This window comes from Dinoponera quadriceps, unplaced genomic scaffold, assembly GCF_001313825.1.
Source record: "Dinoponera quadriceps isolate SergipeBrazil2010 unplaced genomic scaffold, ASM131382v1 scaffold3061, whole genome shotgun sequence".
Taxonomy (NCBI): Eukaryota; Metazoa; Arthropoda; class Insecta; order Hymenoptera; family Formicidae; genus Dinoponera; species Dinoponera quadriceps.
Window position 1 is genome coordinate 133,297 of NW_014557306.1, and position 16,541 is coordinate 149,837.

The 16,541-nt window shown below is 42.4% G+C and overlaps 1 protein-coding gene across 5 annotated transcripts; it reads left to right on the plus strand.

The window, feature by feature from the left end:
* The first annotated feature begins 67 nt into the window (after positions 1–67).
* On the plus strand, positions 68–16,250 carry LOC106749027 (leucine-rich repeat-containing protein 16A-like). 5 transcript variants are annotated; one of them, XM_014628056.1, is made up of 24 exons: positions 68–308; positions 776–873; positions 981–1,031; positions 1,113–1,306; positions 2,317–2,494; positions 2,589–2,827; positions 2,926–3,020; positions 3,253–3,294; positions 3,662–3,849; positions 3,963–4,040; positions 4,540–4,873; positions 5,393–5,789; positions 5,858–6,176; positions 6,392–6,505; positions 6,690–6,895; positions 6,979–7,066; positions 7,228–7,452; positions 8,173–8,193; positions 8,343–8,484; positions 8,559–8,808; positions 8,982–9,730; positions 10,165–10,404; positions 10,674–10,738; positions 11,635–16,250. In XM_014628056.1, the coding sequence occupies exons 1-24, from the start codon at positions 272–274 to the stop codon at positions 11,752–11,754; spliced, it is 4,470 nt and encodes a 1,489-aa protein (XP_014483542.1). In that variant the 5' UTR covers positions 68–271; the 3' UTR covers positions 11,755–16,250. The 5 variants fall into 5 exon arrangements, with proteins under 5 accessions (XP_014483542.1, XP_014483545.1, XP_014483543.1 ...); XM_014628059.1 differs by lacking the exon at positions 11,635–16,250 and adding an exon at positions 11,216–11,628; XM_014628057.1 differs by lacking the exon at positions 8,173–8,193.
* Positions 16,251–16,541: the final 291 nt, after the last annotated feature.

A 16,541-nucleotide genomic window follows, 5' to 3' on the forward strand; every position in this document is an offset into this window, starting at 1 on the left:
AACAGACTTGCGATATCTACACATTATTGCGTAGGCATCGTTGCGTGCCATCGCCACTGAATCATCGCTGGTGACTATCGCGGGCCAATAGTAGACAGGTGCCAACATGGCTGCTACTGCACTGCCTCGTCTTATCGTGACATCGCCCTTTGTCCCGGCGGCGACAAAACTTTAATTCACGCCGGACAGATTCTGAACGGCGACGCGCGAGAAACGACAGCCTCCCTTTAAATGGAACGGCGGACTTCAATGGAAGACTTCAGCTAGCAAAATGTCAACTCGTTCGCAGCTCACGAAAGATCTGAACGGTTTGTGGTTCTCATTTGGAGCAAAGTGTTTACGTTCTTTCGTGCAGATTGGCCAAGTTGTCAATTCGTCAATCCGAGATGATATTCGTGTCTCTCGTCGTGTAGTACCTTTTGGTTTCTCGCATCGCATGCGTTTCGCTCTTGCTTTCGCGTTGTGTGATTAATCGGCCGTGCATCGTCGTGTCTTGACAAATTCGCAAAAGTGCGAGAAACGTGAATTTTTCGCGGCGATCAATTCGTCCAGCGTGTTCTCCACCGCGACGTGCGATCCGGCCGGTTTTGAGAAACGCATCTTCTTGTTTACACGGTCAATAGTATGGTTCAGCTGCTTGATTTTGTACGGAATAATAGGGAGGAATCGATGAATCATGTGTTATGACGTTATCCTCACGAATATGAGCGCGCTGGACATTATTAATGCGAACGGTCATACGTGTACAGCCGCGTGAATTATTCATTGCTTGCAGAATCGGTGAAAGCGCTACTTGGCAAGCATGTGAAGATACTGTTGAAAAACGTGGTGAAACTAGAAACCAAGCAGGATAAACAGGAAAATCGTGTTCTCGTAAGTAGATTTTCTTTTTTTTAATCTTCTTAGCAACAGTTATTGTATTTTGTATTTTCATTATTGTATATGCCACGTTAAACCAAACTGGTTTTTCTCTTATCAAGGTATTCTCACCATGTCGCCTCTTTCTTCTATCGGCCAAAGTACCCACAAGGGTAAGCCAATCAACTTATCTTAGTGGTTCTTTCATTTTCTTAACGATCGATTAACGACCTGTTGTTTAAATTTCTCCACAGATCGACTGCCATTTTCATTATTTAGAGATAACAGCCATAGAGTCCAAACGAGCGAATCAGCTATGTTTGACTGTCGGAGAACGGTATTACAATTTCACTACGACCAGTGTAGGCGGGGATACCACGGAAGTAGACGCCATGATAGAGGCCTTACACACGGCAATTCGAAATATCTTTCCCACGGTGCCGCTAAAGTATGTTCCATTTCGTTTATGATCGAGTATTATTAAGGATGTTGTGATATCAAGTTGTGAAAATATCGATACTAATTGAAAACGGGTATCTGATCAAGAATATTGATGTCAGTAGTAATATTCAGTATCAGAAAACATCGATCAATAAATTACAACAGGCTATAATAACGAGTCATGGGTCTTATCAGTGAAGTATATAAATTCAAATTTTCGTGCGGATTAATTATAGAGATTCTTCACTAATGTTTGATCTTTATGTTACTGAAGATGTGCGGACTTATCACCTTTTTAAATATAACATAAGGAGAGGAAAAATATCGTTACAGATACTGGTGTCGAAACTTGAAAAAACTTGGAAGAAATATAAACATCGGGAAAATGTTTGTTTTGCAAGCTACTTTTATAAGTGTTTCATACGTCTACGCATAATAATTTTATTATAGTATAAAGATACTTTTACCTTCTGCATTGCACTTTCTACGGTTTGTGATTTAGAAACCTTAAAAAGTATGTCTTAAGGCTCCAGTCTTCGCCATGACTGTCCTTATTTGACGACGTCAGAAATGAAAAATCGCATACCAACAATTAATACGTGGAAATGAAATAATATATGCACAAAATGACACTCGTGATCGGCTTCGTACGCTTGTAAAAATATCCGGATGCTTTCCTTTTATTTCAACAATAAGTAATCGTAAAATCAACATAATAGAAATGAGAACAGATGGATTAAAAATATTACTTGCGTGTAATTAATTTTCATGGAGCAAAAATACGTGATATCTTGGAAGTTGACTGAATAAAAAATTAAAAAAAGATATCTAAAAGATATCGAAATAAAATAGTACTGATATGGAATATTGGAAAAATATCATTATATAAATACTCGCTATTTAAAGAAAAAAATATTGATACCAGGATTATATCAGTAGTGTCACAACACCCCAAAGTGCTTCTACGGACGTCGCTGATCACACACGTATCACATTATCTTCACGTCTTTTTTCCAGTTACATTATACGAAAGATAGAAGTAATACCAGCTAGCAGATTGCAAAGTATACGAGGCAGTGAGTTGGCCAGGAGCACAGAAGCCACGAGACACACGGGTCCGTGCGGCGGTTTCTCCACTCAGTATGCGTGCATGTGCGACCTACACGGCGTGCCGTATAGGGAGGAGGTGGCTTGGGTGAGAATGAATGGGATTGCTCGCGCCAGTTCGCTATCGGCACAGCGGGGATTACTCGCCGCAAAAATCTAGCTCAGAGAGACACGTATTTCAGGACGTCGATACGATATACCTGTCGCACGACACGAGGGAGCTGAATCTGAGAGACTTCGATCATTTGGATCAGAAGGACCTGGTGCCGATCATCTCGGCTCTAGAGTACAACACATGGTTCACGAAACTGAGGGCGTCCCACCTCAAGTTGAGCCACGAGCCTTTGGAGCGATTACTGCACGTAATGCGGAGATCCTTGTCCATTCAGGAACTATATCTGGACAATCTCGGGATCAAATGGTAATGACTCGACGAACGGGTCGCGTACGCTTCGCCGCAAAGAGGATGAGTCTATTTAAAATGCGCACTCATAATTTACGAATATATTCGGTTTTAAGGGATTTCGCTCACAAGCTGTCGTTGGCCTTAATTTCTAATGCTAACACGATGCTGCAAACGATAGATCTGTCGCACAATACGATTGAGGACAAAGGTACATGTTAATCGATACTTCACAGTGATTTATATCGTATCGCTTCTGCATCTCGAGTATCTTCATTCATCACACTGTACACGTGCGCGTGTGTGTATGTATGTGTATATCCAAGTGCGAGTGTTCGTGCGCGTGTGTGTACCCATTAAGAGACATCTCTCCATTTTCCAACACTTTGCCGATTATTAATTTCGAAAGTATCCTGAACGAATTTTCTTTATATTTTTTGTAGGAGCCTCTAGCTTGTGTGGGATAATAGCCAAGTTAATGCAAGGTGTGCCAATAACCACGTATCTTTATTATCCCTAGTAATTATACCACTAATCTACTCGATATATACGGCCTCTTTCGCTCTCTCTTTTCTTTCTCTCTCTCTCTCTCTCTCTCTCTCTCTCTCTCTCTCTCTTACATCTAGTTTACCCTTAAATATGCACTTTTATCTGTTGATTTTCGGTTCTTACTCCCATTGCTTTTCTTTTAGTTACAATGATATAGTACCCCGGATGTTTGACCCTTGTAAATACATTAACACATAAAACTCCGTGATCCGGCTCGTGATCTGTAATCGAGAGTAAATACTTTCCGAGCGCAATTTCGAACGTCCGCCGCGCGCTGCTAAAGGTGTGCGATATATTTTCAAGGTGGCACGCATCTGAGCGGTCCTATCGGCAAACTACCTAAGGGTTTGCAGAAGTTGAACCTGGCCCATTGTGGATTAACCGGCAAGGGTGTGGGCCAGATAGCGCATGCATTAAGCTTGAACAGGAGCATGCCGACTAGCTTGCGATATCTGAATTTCTCGGAGAACACGTTGAAAGATGACATCAATGTAAGTAGTTCTATGGAGGAGAATCAGCCGTCTGTGCGATCTCGATGAGTACCGGAGTTACTCGGCAATCCGCAATCGCGATGAAAACACTAACCTGTATCTTCCAATTGCAGAATCTGTGCAATTTCTTGGCGCAACCTAACAGTCTAACGCACCTGGACCTTAGCGGTACGGACACTACCTTAGAATGCGTAAGTATTTTTCCCGTTCCGAGCGTCCTATCCGAAGTAGAGATGTTGCAATACCATGAAAATATTGATACTAATATTGAAACGGCTATTTAGTCAATAATATCGATATAATTGGTGATACTAGTATCAGAACAAAAATATCGATATCGATACTGGTGTCGAAACTTAAAAAAATTTTAAATTAGAGGAAATATAAACATCAAGGAAATATCTGTCTTGCAAGCTACTTTTATGAAGGTTCCGTACTTTCATGTATAATCTTACTATAGTATAAAGATACTTCTACCTTCTGTAGTAAACTTTCTATAGTTTGATCTAAAAATCTTAAAAAGGATGTGTTAAGTCGCGAATATCGAAAGAATATATCAACACAAAAATATCCGGTACTGAAAGAATAATATCGACACCAGTATTATGTCAGTAGTATCACAACATCCCTAAGCCAAAATATTCGACACTTAATCACCTTCGTTCTCCTTTGCGATCATCCTCGATTTAGTTATTCGGTGCATTGCTACGGGGTTGTGCAACTAATCTAGTCCACTTAAACGTTGCCCGGAATTCCTTTTCGAGCAAGAAGACCAAAGAGATACCTCCGAGTTTTAAGCAATTCTTCACGGCTACCCTCTCGTTGAAGTACTTAAATATATCCTCTTGCAAACTACCGTTGGAGGCGCTGAAGCACCTGCTACTCGGCCTGGCGTGCAACGAAAGCACAGTTGGCCTAGAGCTCGACATGAGCGGGAACAATTTGGGCTCCATGGGCGCCCACGTTCTGGAGTCGTGCATTCATGGGGTTCGATGCATAGCGTCGTTGGATATATCGGACAGCAGTGCGTAATGTTGCGTGTGTTGAAACGAATAAAAGGTCTGTTCTTTAAAGCTCCACTTTTTGAATGATCTCGTAATCTTTCTATTTTCTATATATAAATAAATTAGGTTCTTTGATTGAAAAAACAAAGATAAAATTGGATAGACCCATATGAGTACAGCGCAAGAAATAAATAAGTACGCAAAGGAACCAAATACTAATTCTCTTTTTGGTAAATTATGTATTTACAACAGACGTTTCGATACTGTTTGGACCACATTTTCAACGTAAAAATAACGCAACTTACAATACTGTAAAAATTGGCGTAAACGACTATGTTCTTTAACGCGGGTGAATGTAGAGATCCTCCTAAGGCTAAATCGAAAGCACGCATTGTATATATATACTACTACTATCTACTTCACGTTAAATTTGGACATTGTAATTTATCGCAGCTATAAGGATCAGACCTAAGCCGGTCATTCATCTGCAAGAGTCGATCTCGCTATTTGCCGTCCGTCACGCGTGTGCTCTCCTGCAGATATGGACGTGGATTTGGCGCAAGTCGTGACGGCCGTGGGTAAAAACAAATCGATAAAGCAGCTGTATATGGGCCGCAATACCGCCAGTATGAAGAGCAAGCACATAGCCGTGGTGATGGACGCTCTGGTGCAGATGCTTCAGGAGGACGACTGCGTGCTCCAAGCGTTGCACCTGCCCGATTCCCGGCTGAAGGGCGACCTCTATAATCTGATCAACGCTCTCGGCAGCAACACGTGCCTGCACACCCTCGACATCAGCGGCAACCAGATAGGCGATCCTGGCGCGAGGTTGCTGGCGAAAGCGTTGCAGATTAACAATCACCTGCGGACCATCATATACGACAAGAACAACATCACGTTGCAGGGCTATGCGGACATCGTCCACGCTCTGGAGAAGTGTGTATTGCGTCGTCGTATAACGGAAGGAATGCGCCGTGTGTATTTACCAAGATCCACTCTTGCAGAAACTGCAGCGTGCGGCACATGCCGTTCCCGATCTACGATCTACAGCCTTGCATGAAGACTTCCGCAGAGAAGACGGAGCAACTGGCCAAGAAGATACAGGACCTGCTACAGAGGAACGTAACGCCGTGCAAGTACAGCCATGGGCAGGCGTTCAGATTGCAGCAAGGATTTCTCTTGAGCTCCACGCAACAGATGGTCGACAGGCTCGTCGTGCAGACGCAGGACACCATCAAGGCTTTGGCTGCTGAGAGCTGCGACGCTAATAACGACATCAATTACGCGACCGGACTTATACAGGACGCGGATAATTCCAAACAGGTGCAGGACGAAGAAATTCGAAGAATTTTTTACTTGATTCTTCTAGGCTCATTTTTGTATCGTATTATCCCGCTGAAGATAAGGTATTATCATGCTGGGACTTGATGGAACTTCTAGAACTTACTAGAAACTTACTAGATTTTGAAACTGTTAAACTTACTACAGTTAGATTACAGTTTTATTAGAACATCTCATTTGAACCTTACATTTTTCAGTTATTGCCAAGATTACACGAGGTACTGCAAAGACGGGACGAAAATAACCCGATCGAGCTGAAGTTACACGATATGGCAAATGAAATTCACAAAGTCGTGACGGTATATCTACAGGTATGTGCTTTAAAAATGCCTTAAAATTATATAATAATCATTACTATTAGCATTACTATATTTATATTTTCGATTATTTTCCCATTAGATTATAAATTGTAAACTACATCCAAAGTAGCCATTATATTTTTATACAAGGTTAGTTTGATTTGGAATAATGTAGTTTTAACAATGATTGATGCAGGATTCTTTGGACGCGATGCTGAAGTGCGTGAATGAACAGTGTCCTACTATACTCTCGCAAACAGTGATCAGAGGCGATGAGAGTGAGCCGATCGCGGTGCAGGATGATCTTCGTAACACATGCAAAGAGAAGAACCAAATCAATAATGAATTCATACATACCACCGTTACCGAACAAGCTGGCGCAGATATCGTTAATAGAGTCAAGTAAGTACACTGTAATAATGTCGATGTCCATTTATTGACCCACTTTCAATGATTTTAATCTATTCTTTTTTTATTTCAATTAGCGAGCTTAATTTAGCAGTCGCAGCACATATATCCGATAGAATTACGGATGAAGTAATCGAATCATTATCGAGAAGCTATAAAACTCTGGTAAGTTTTAAACTCTCGGTTTTATATTCAAGCCGTCGAATTTTCTGATTCTAATAGAAAAATTTACTAATCAACATTTAATAAATAACGAAAGGAAACCTGATATAACCCGATTATAAGTTTCAAACTACACAATATGGTAATATAATGAAATATTCCAGATCGGAGATTATGATAGTCGAACGAGGAGCAGCACACCGGATGTTCTACGACCCAGTGCCGGCTCGATGAGCAGTGGAAGCGTGATCGGTGTGACTAGCGCGAGCGGTGTATCTATGACGTTACCTCCTGGCAGAGCCAGTCTCGTCTCTGAAGAAGATTGTCCACCTGAAACATGCTCGTTGGCAAATTCCATTGGCCAATGCGTCAGTGATCAGTCGCCGATGGTAAGCATCTCAAATCTTTGAACATTTCGCTGTTGGCAGATCTTCAATCAGTTATTCTACTTTAAAGCAGTGATGCCAATGATGGCACCGAGCTACAACGTGCATTTCAAAGTCAACTTTATTTTTTTAATGGAATCATATAGTTCTTTTTTTAACATAAATCAATTTCCCTGTTCATTCTGCGTATCAAAATACTGATATAAGATAATCAAAAAGTGAATACTTCTCGAGATATTTTACTTTTTATTTTGATATTTTTTAGTACATGATATGAAATATTTCATAAAGTATTCACTTTTCGATAATATCATCTTAATCTTAACACTTTTGCATGTAGAACGACACGTGGAATCGATTGGTGTAAGCAAACATAGAGAAATAAAATAATCGCGTTATTCAAATGCATCGAGATGCATCAATGTGCAATGATTATATAACTGAAATATCAGTAATCGATTTTTTCATATTATAGAAATATTGTAGAAAAGTATTAAGATGATGTTATCGAAAAGTAAAGTACTTAATGAGATATTTCGTATTTACTGAAAAATATCAGAATAAAGTTTCCACTGTTTCCATTAAAATGGGACACCCTGTATAAGTTAAAGACGAAGCAATTTAGAGTTAAAAATCGACGGCAACGAGAAGCTAAATCATTCTAAGATCATTATCTTCATTCTAATCGAATCGCTACCTCCATTTTACACGCTCACCTTCCAGAAGTTGGACTACCTTAATCTGGTAGGTGTACACAGTACATATAAACACACAAGTATAATTACAGTTGAATGTGATATTGCAATACGTTTTATAATTATGTCCTTTCATTCACTGTCACTATAATACGATCTGTCTTGTGGAATCTACAATGTCTTTATTTCGATAATCAGGCGACGCCGCATCTATCGAATAAGCGTAAGAGTCTGCATGGAAGAAAACTGAGACCTAAATCCGTGGTGGATTCGGTGGAGGGTTTGTCCGCCGACGATATCCCGGATCTCTTGCCGTCGCTGCCAAAAAGCCAAGCGGAAGGTTCGTATTAATTATAGCTTCCGTCGGCGAGTTTGTCACGAGCGTGTTGTAATGAGTCTGTTGTCGCTATACAGCCATCTCGGAAACTGAGCACTCGTTGACAGAGTCTCTGGACTCCGTCTCGGAATTGCCCAATACCGTAGGTCAGCAACTTCAGCACCTCGTCAAGTCCAGGCCGCGCAGAACGAAGACGAGAGCACCCACGAGACCGATGTTACGGCCGGATCAGCCGATCGACGGTCTCGCCCTAGGCGAAGGTCTCGACGTGTTCTTCCGACCGACCACACCGACCACGCCTTTGATATCACCCACGAGTGACGACAGGTTCGTTTCTTTCTACTTCCTGCACACAGAATCAACGAAAGATGTGATCTTTCGCACATTTCCAAACACATTTCTTCAAATTTTAGTAAAAATACCAGTGCTACCATCCAGTCACTGAATCACCTTAGTTCATATAGTTCATAAAGTTGTCAATTTTTATCTGCAATTCGCAGCTCTCTGCACACCTTCCCGACAGACGGCAGTCCTAATCTGTCGTTGACCAGCCACAAGAGCATCCCGCCGGACATGGAGAAGAAGCACAGCTGCAACTCGCCGATGCTGAAGACGCTCTTAGAACCAGCGCCGCGTTCACGGTCCAGCGACAATCTGGAAAAATTCTCACCTCTGGTCGGCAGAAGGTCTCAGGGCGACTCACCGCTGACCGCATCGCCGCTCGCCCGGCGCAACACCACCGACAGCGCCCAGTCCCATGAGAGGTCCACCGCGAAAGGCGACTCCTTCGCGAAGGAAATGTGCAACAGCGGCGCGTTTAACGACGCGAGCGATGATTCTAAGCGCAGCACCTTGACGAACGTCTCCAGCATGAGTCCGCGCGGCTCGCGCGACATCGACGACAGCTTCGCGAGCACGTCGGACAGAGACACGTCGCTAACGCTGTCCAAGGAGCAGGACAGCCGCAAGAGCGTCATGAAAAAGTCCACCACTGACACCACGGACAAGTCGTCTGTGAAGCTACGCTCCACCGGCTACGATCTGAGGAGTCCCATAAACGGCAGCGGCGGCGTCAAGAGCATATCTACCGCCGACTCGGCTAAGTCTCCGGTGCTGAAGCCGTTGGCGAAGAGCAGCGGGTCTACGAGCGACGGGAAGAGCAACGGCGCATTGTTGAAGAACAAGCCGACCCCGCCGGCGACAGCTCCTAAACCGCGGCCGTGGAGCATGACTACTGATCGGAAATCTGGTAAGTTTAGTTTCCGAAATTATCGAGAATTATCGAAATATCTTCGAGCGTGTGTATGTTGTGAGTGTATGCTGAGCATCCCAGATCAACATGGACAAGCTTGGTGAGGATGTGGAACGGATAGAGATGAAGAAAAAAGTCCTACCATTTTGCAAAGAACAGGCAAAATTTTGAGTTATTAATTATTGAAAATGGCCATGTATAAAAACTTTAATAGTCGCGATATTCAACGTTGTCCTGTAATAATAATATGCATTATATATATATATATATATATATATATGTGTGTGTACATAATCTACATACATCTGTAATCGGCCTCTCTCTCTCTCTCTCTCTCTCTCTCTCTCTCTCTCTCTCTCTCTCTNCACGATGAAGAATTCATTCCGTAGAAAAAACAGACAAGAACTTCATCGTGTTCGTGCTCCTTGCAGGTGAATTCAGTCTGTTGAGCGACGGCTCCAGCCCGAATACCTCGGCCGGCAACACACCGGATTCCGGCGACGCTCTCGACGAGTCTACCGACAGTGGTGTCAGCGGTCCAGCCTCCTTGCCGCCGACGTTATCGGCGAGCAGCACCGCGAGCTCGTTGAGTAACAACAGCGTTGAGAAGAGATCGGTGAGGGAACTGGCGGCCAGCCTGAACAAGAGTAAGGCGGACAGGAAGGAGAACGGTAAGCGCCGCTTTTCCCCGAGATCTTGGTTCTCCTCGTCCTCCGGGCGCGCTTGTTTGTCCCGTATCGCATGGTTCATTTCTAGCGACTCGTGGTGTTACTCACAGTTCGTGATTTCACGCTCTTCTTATACATCGATCAGCGCGCATCTCTTCATTACGCCCTTTCCCCCGCCCGCCTCCCCCCGTTATTTTTATTTTTTAGTATAGCACTGAAATATGCATGTGGACTCCTCGAATGTACGAACCTCGCTGAACCTATTATTTTAGAGCATACCGCACCTGCAGCATGGCGGTCGTTGCTTCAGCGTTCTGTCGACCGAGCGGACGCCAAGGTATCTTTTTGATTTTTTTTCTCTTTTCTTTACGTATAGTGCCAGCGGGAAGCAAAACGGTTTGGACGTAGCCAGGTTCAGAGCGCAGTCGAACGGTCCAATGAGAGAGAACGAATTAGTCAAAAGTAAGTTCTTTCATTGGATTATTGGCTATGCTCTGAATTTAACTGTGTATAAATCGTTTTGCATTCCACTGCGTCCAAACCATTTTGCATTCCATTGTACAGTCGGCGTCATATATATCATGTCGTCATATGCTGTCATCATTTCCTGGATCAAAAATTATGCAATTTTCAGCTTTACATCTATACACGTAAGATTAAAACCGTCATAATTAGACTCATTATGTCATTATAACATTTTCATTATAACATATTAACGTCATTATAACACTTTCATTATAATTAGAGTTATTTGTACGGTCTTCAATCTGATGGGTTACGTATAAGATTAAAAATCGTATAATTTTCCTTCTAGGAAATGGTGTATATGTGCATATATGATCAGTCATAATAAGGTTGCAGCACTTTTTTTTTTTTAATAAATTTTGGAACGCTTTTCACGTCCAATAGGAGAATTTGTTCATTAATAATTCTCAGGGAATACATTTTCCTATTGGATATGAGATATGTTGCAAAACTCACCAAGAAAAAAAAAATACCTCAACCTTTTCGTGACCGCTTCTACAGCATACGGTCAGCCACCTACGTGACATAAAGTCCGCAATCGCATGCCTTTTTTTAGCGAAATATTATTTTATGATTACTTTGTCCCGCGTGAAGCCGAACAATATGCGATAATTCTAACAAGCAACACATCAACGCTGTCGCGTCAAGGTCTCAGCCGTGAGAAAACCATGGAACCGTACGATTAAAATACGCACTGACGGATCGTAGGTGGTAACGGAAGTGCCGAGAATGGCTGAGGAGAGCCGTCTCAGCTTTAAGCTCCGTCGCACGTCATTCCTGCGCGACTCAAATTTCAACTACAACAACAACGACGTGGTGGACGTTTGATGATCGGGAGCGAGCGGCCGGCGAATCGACGAGCCCCACTACGCACTCACGGAGACAGCATCGTCTTCTCCTCTTCCTCCGTGCGCCGTGCAGAGCCGATACACATGGCACACAGTAACAGTACTTCACGTCTTCGTGCCATAGGATGGTCTCACTGTGTTCTTCTCTGTGTACATACCGTGCGGTTTTACCATTAGCGACAGGGTACCGAGAGTTTTTACAGTACTACGGCAGCACTAATCTGTTGTTGTATAAGGTGGCATTAGAGATCTTATGGTCTAGTTTTATATGATGTTGCGTTTTCTACGCGCACGGCCATATATTTCGACTTAATCGTCATCGGATACGTGTTCTTCTTCGCGATTCACGCTTCATACGTTTCGTTTGACGAGACCGATTTTGCATTTTTTCAGTAAACGCGTCCCGACCGAGTCTCTCCCTCTCGAGTCGTTGAGACTAAAGGGGGGAGGGGGTGAAACTATACTTCCATTTGCGAGCAACGTCTCATTCCGTTGATTCGATTAATGGATCAGCGATTATTCGTTAGCGTTGTCAGTGAGAGTGGGTGTTGGCAAAAAGTTCTATTCTTTGAGGATTCATTTGTAAATACTGCAGTATATATATTATTTGTCTGTGCATTTTAACAGCGAGAAACTTCTAGAATAGGCGAACCACGTTCCAGCGAGATTAGATATTGTAGAGCCTCACATACCAGTCTCATCTTTGCGTATCGGATGTTAAGGCCAAATCACACTAGCGATTGCGGATTGGACCGCGGTTGGCGATTACTCATCAACCAATCAGAGCAAAGCAGCCACTGATTGAGATTAGTGACTGGGCTGTCTAGAAAATATTCTATTTTATAATCGTCAATTTAATCGGCAGTGTGATTTGAGCACCTTTCTGAGCAGCAATGACGATCCGAGTAGTGTGATGCCAGTATCACACTAGCAATTGTTAATTGCGTCCATATCTGCGCCCTCGCCTACGATCGTCCCTTGGATCGAAAAAGAGCCGCTGGCGATTTGATTGATCAAGAAGTACAGACGCAATCGACAATCGCTAATATGATATGGGCTTAACGCGTCGGTTAGGAAAAAAAAAGTACAGGCGTCTTCCAAGATCGCGTTTTCGAAGTCGTGTGACATCAAAATGTCGTACACGTGTGGTTCCCTTTCGTTCGAACAGAGTATGCGGTAACGTTCATTCCGCAACTCGCGCTCTCTTTTGTTCCCAGTGCAACATGTGTGTCCTTAAACTGTGATTGACTTGTAGAACTGTTCACACGTGCGCCCGTCGCAGTTTTTACTACGGTGACACATTCTACCGTCTGTAAAGGTTTGCGTCCACGATGTCAGGCCGAGTTGTTGGCCGGATATAAAAGTTACTAGAAACTGCTGGAAATTTACTAACATTTTAGTACCTTTCAAGCATACACCAACATAAGTATTAGATCTTGATCCGAGATCTAGCATCGTGGACATAAACCCTAAGAGACACAGATGAAATATTAGTACGGGTATCAATGGCAGCTCTCTCGCATCTGTTACCATATTGGTGCAGCTAATGATTCTCCTTTTACCGAACTGGAATTAATTAGGTGTGACGAAGCGGGACGCTCTAGCGGATAGTCCGGTTCCGTTGCGTGCTATCGGTCTCGATCTTCGTCGTTTCGATTGCAGAAGTTGTACGGCGGGGAGCGAAACGGCTTAGGCGCAGTGCAGTCCAATGACCGTCGCCTCCAACTTCAGTGTGACTAAACCGTTTTGGCCCACCACTGTGCACAAACCGGCATAATAGCGTTATCATGTAGTATAATTACTAATATTTTCCAATTACACATACATATAATGTTTTTTTTTAACTCAGTTGGCTACTAATTCAGAAAATTTACATACACATTGAAGCGTATGAAAGGTGCATACATATGAGATTTTCACGCTTCAGTGTGCGTAATTTCTTGAACTAATGCGGCCAGTTCAGCTAGAAAGAACAATTGTTTTTGAAGGTAAAACTGTTGCAGTTGTCATTTTGACACATCATTCCTGCGTCTTCGAGCGATTAATAAAGAATTTAACTAATATGCGTGCTATTAAGAAAATTTCAACAGGCTAGTTGTACGACACGTTAGGGCTGTTACGCCGGTAAAAAAATGTGCGTAAATCGATCTCAGCTTTCAGTATTGCAGCATAACTCGACGTAACTCTTTTCTTGGAACGGGTTAATAGGTATTCCACGACGGGGACTCGACCCAACGAAGATCACTTGATAATCGCCGTGAACGTATAAACTTACGGAAAGTCGCGCAGTCACTTGTCGAAGATTGGTTCAATACTGAAATTCCTCGCGTCGCGGGATATTCGGACGGTATTCTCCTGTCGCGATGAGAACGCACATTCTTCAGGACGCGAGCGTTCTCGGGCTCGGTGCAGTTTTACGATTAATCTTGTGTCGACGATGTGTGTATTTGTCTTTTTATATAACGATAAACAAAACGCTTGTACATACGTATGTAAAAAGTATAGATTTACGTGTAGGTATAGGTAGTGAAGGGTGAAAGAAGTATGTATTAAATAACCCGTAGGGATTCGCGATTCTTCGAGAAGGAACGCGCGAGAGATAGAAAACAATAACACGGATTTTGAGACATCTTGTGAATTTTTTTACCGCTTATCTACCATCTCAGACCGTGTAACACATTGACATTACACACACTCACACAACACACACACACACACACACACACACACACACACAAAATGGTCCCTTATATTAGGAGACATGTGATCGTTGCATTTTATCATGGCATTAAACGAAAAGATAGATAGAGAGAACGAAAGAAAGAGAGAGAGAGAGAGAGAGAGAGAGAGAGAGAGAGAGAGAGAGAGAGCGAGAGCAAGCATTCTTCCTCTAACGTTAAGCGCGACCGAGTATTAAAACTTTAAAAAACGAAAGAAGATTGTGTGTCAAGATGAGAAACTTGCGTGTGTGTGAGTTTAGTGTATACCCGCGCGCCGCACATGTGCCAGTAAGACATATACTTAATCTGCGTAAACGTGACTGTTCAACGTACGTACGAAAGATGCGTTAGACAGCCATGTGTATACATGCGGACACACACGGATCTACGTGAGACGTCATAGACGAAACATCCGGGAAATACTCGATTCAGAGGGTCGAGGAGAGAACGAATGAGCGGGTTTGGGAAGTAACACGTTACACTCGTAACGCGTTTCACTTCTTAATAAGCGATTTAATTAAATATTTGTCGAGTAACGACAACGAGTATAACTGTTAATTTCACTGTTATTTTGTACATAGAAGATAACTATCGCGATTTTCATGCATGTGTAAAGATGATGGCAGTTATTAGACGTCACAACGGAAATGAGGCGATAATGTGTTAAAAAAGAACAGGGAAAAATTTCCAAAAATTATGCTGAGAAAAGTTCACGGAAATTGTAATAATTTCCCTGATAACGTTAAGATGTCGTAAAAACGTCTTTCAGATAATAAAACGTCTAAGGGACATCTTTGAGACGTTTTCTAGACATATATGTTGTTCGGAGACTCGTTACTTCTCGGTAATGATAACGATAGCGATGACGATAATGTGTTACACGTTTCAATGGCTAACCAACAATGAGTTATTTTCAAAAGGTAACTCTCCCAATTCCGCAAATAACTTAAATACAGTCTACAATGGGCAGTAGGAGTACGTTTATAAGAAGTAGGAATAAGAAATTGACCAATCATGTTCGAATGCAAGAAGAATAATCGATTATGATTGGTTAATCTCTTACCTTTTATACGCATACTCTTACTGCCCATTGTAGACCTACGTCTTATCCTTACCTCGGTTAAATTGTGAAATGTCCGTTAAAGAGCCACCGGTCCTAAAGCATACCTCTCTCTCAATCATGCATACAAATTACATGAAGAAGGTGCATTCTTGCTAAACTCGTATGGTCTATTCTCTAGGTAAACGTAAAAGAGGAGGTTTCGCATCAATATTTAATCGATCGATCCGACAGACGAATAGCTACTTAATAAACGCGTTTCATAATATTACTTTTAGAGCACGCATCTCTGAGGATCTTCAATCGGCCGCCTTTAGGGCGGCGTCATATTATCTTTACGCGCGCACCCGCGCACGTACCTAATTAGATCGATGCGATAATAACGGCCGATTTTCGCCTTTCCCTTTCTCCCCCTTCCCTCTCCTCCCATCGTGATATCGTTATTACTAAATCCAATGAATGGAGGCTCATTATTTGCACACTTAACACCGGAGAATCGAGAACGAAGATTAAACTTAAGGCGATGTAATATAGAGGTAGAAAACGGGGATTGTGACAACATGAGCGAGATCGGCGATTACTCTCTTCGCATCGATCCGAAATATACACAGTCTCTCAGTAGTGACCAAAAAACTTACATATATATATATATATATACACACACACACACACACACACATATATATATATATATATATACACATTTACATATATATATATATATATATATATATATATATATATACAACACTACGTTATGAGTGATTTTATATATATATACATACATATATACGACGTACACTGCGTAATGAGCGATATATCGTCTTGTGGGGGGGGGAGGGGGGACTTTGGTGCATCCGGAGGACAAATCGACGATCGACTATCGTGATCACGCAATAAAACGACTCTCTGCCGATTATTGTGCCAAAAATGTACGCTGTCTGTACGGCAATCACGATAGTCGATCGTCGATTTGTCCTCCGGATG